The sequence below is a fragment of the Pteropus vampyrus genome, unplaced genomic scaffold (genome assembly GCF_000151845.1).
Source record: "Pteropus vampyrus isolate Shadow unplaced genomic scaffold, Pvam_2.0 Scaffold1000002853, whole genome shotgun sequence".
Taxonomy (NCBI): Eukaryota; Metazoa; Chordata; class Mammalia; order Chiroptera; family Pteropodidae; genus Pteropus; species Pteropus vampyrus.
In genome coordinates this window covers 1-1,949 of record NW_011917255.1, presented here as the reverse complement: position 1 = coordinate 1,949, position 1,949 = coordinate 1, and the positions used below count along the sequence as shown (strand labels likewise).

Genomic DNA, 1,949 nt, shown 5'->3' with positions numbered 1-1,949 from the left:
GAAGAGGGGGCAGGAGAGGCGAGAGGGGAGAGGGGCGGGCGGGGAGGAGATGGAGCGGCGGGGGGGGGGACGGGAGGGCGGAGAGAGGGGCGGGAGCCGGCGGAGGTGGGAGTGGGGAGACGCGCGCAGTGGGCAGAGCCGGGAGGGAGGTGGGCGTGGGGGAGTCTGACGAAGATCCGCACGGGGATGCGAACACTTCAGCGGCTTCTAATTAAAGCGCGGCGCGGAGCCCTCGGGACCGGCCTGACGTCGGCGGCGCGGGCATAAGAGTCGCCCCGAGGGCCGAGGCGGGAGTCGGCGGCGTGCACCCCGGGCGGCCGCGCTGCAGCGTGCGGGCCCCGCGCGTCCTTGCGCTCCGCAGGCCGGGCGCCGCTGGGCATGGAGTAGCGGGACGTGGCGGACAGACGCCGAGGACGCGTGCGGATCCGCGGCGCGGGGACAGGTAACCCGCCGGGCTCCGGCGCGCAGGTGGTGCGGGCAGGTGCGGGCCCGGCCCGCTTCCCGGCCGCCGAGGGCCGAGCGCTTTCCAGAGCCTGGCACGGCGGCGGCCGGAGCGAGGGCTGGAGCGGGACTCCTCGGTGTTTCGGGGACACCGGGGCGGGGGGCGACTGCCACACAAAGGCGCCGCGTCGCCGCGGGGACAGGTCGCGGAGCGGACCTGCCGCGCGTCTCCGCGGTTAGAGAAAGTTGTGCGGCCGCCCGCGCTCCGAGGTGCCGGCGGACGAGCCGTTTCTGAAGTTGGGGGCCGGCGGCGGGGGTGGGACGCGGGCGAGCGGAGGGCGAGGCCGCGCCGCCTCGGAGCGCGGTGGAGGCGCTGTCGCCGCATCTCCGCCGTGCGACCTCGGGCGAGGGTTCGTGGGGACCCCCGCCCGGCCCCCGCCGCCGCCGCTCCGCTGGCGGCTCGGCCCGCGGTCGGCGGGGTCCTCGGAGGTCCGCGGGGGTCAGGGCGCCGGGGCAGCCGCGGTCCTAGCGGGAGGGGCCTCGCCTCGCGGACCCCGCCGGCCCCCTCTCCCACCAGCCGCCGACTTTGTCCCCTGCTGTCCCCTTCCCCCGCCCCTCCAGCGAGCGAGCTCCGGGCGCGCCACCCGCCCAGCCGGCCGGCCGAGCGCACGATGCGCGGGCCCGGGCGCCCGCTCCTGCTGGGGCTGCTGCTTGTGCTGGGCGCAGCGGGGCCCGGCCGGGGGGCCGCGGAGCCGCCGGACGCGGCGGACAGGCAGACCCTGCTGCGGCTGGTCGTGGAGATCATCCAGGAGCTCCGCAAGTACCACTCGGGCGAGCCCAAGCGGCCGCCGCCCGCCGGCCAGCAGGACCACGCTCCGGGCCGCAGCGAGGCCGCCGACTTCGGGCTGGAGCCCGAGGAGCAGCGAGCGGGTGAGTGCGCCGCGCCGGGACGCCCGCCCGCGAGGCGAGCTGGCTGGGAGCCGGGTTGTCTTCAGAAGACATATTTTAGAGAGACAGATCCATTTCGATTGTTTAAACAAATCCAGGAAGAAAATTTAGAAAGAAAAAAAAAAAAAGGAAGTCCGTGAATGGCGCCTCGCGGATAACCATTCATACATAGCCCGCTTCTCAGGCGCGCGAAGGGTCCCCAGGCCGCCGGGTTCGGCGCAGAACTGTCATCTGTTATTTTGGAAACGGGAATATTTTAAGCGAAGCCGTTTCAGCCGAGACGGAAATGCTTCAGCCGTCCCCCCACCCCCACCCCAACCCCCGCGCGGCGGAGCCTCCCGGAGCTGCCCGCGGCAGGTTTCCCAGCAAGGCGCGCGAGCCTCCGAAGCTCCCATGACACAATTAGGTCAGATATGAAAAGGTCGGCTTCATACAGACTGGCGAGAGTCGCGAGGCCAGGGGACTGGCCCGAACCCGCTGTGACAAGCCTCCCTCTGCGGAGGAGCGTTACGGGTAAACCAGAATGACCACGCGCACCAGCTCCCAGCCCAGCGCGCAGA

At 72.6% G+C, this 1,949-nt stretch overlaps 1 protein-coding gene across 1 annotated transcript; it reads left to right on the top strand.

The window, feature by feature from the left end:
- Nucleotides 1-1,112: 1,112 nt before the first annotated feature.
- ALKAL2 (ALK and LTK ligand 2) lies at nucleotides 1,113-1,371 on the top strand (the record flags this gene model as incomplete). The annotated part of the gene is made up of 1 exon (XM_011387271.1): nucleotides 1,113-1,371. A coding segment is annotated over exon 1 (259 nt), but the record flags the coding sequence as incomplete, so codon positions are not given.
- Nucleotides 1,372-1,949: the final 578 nt, after the last annotated feature.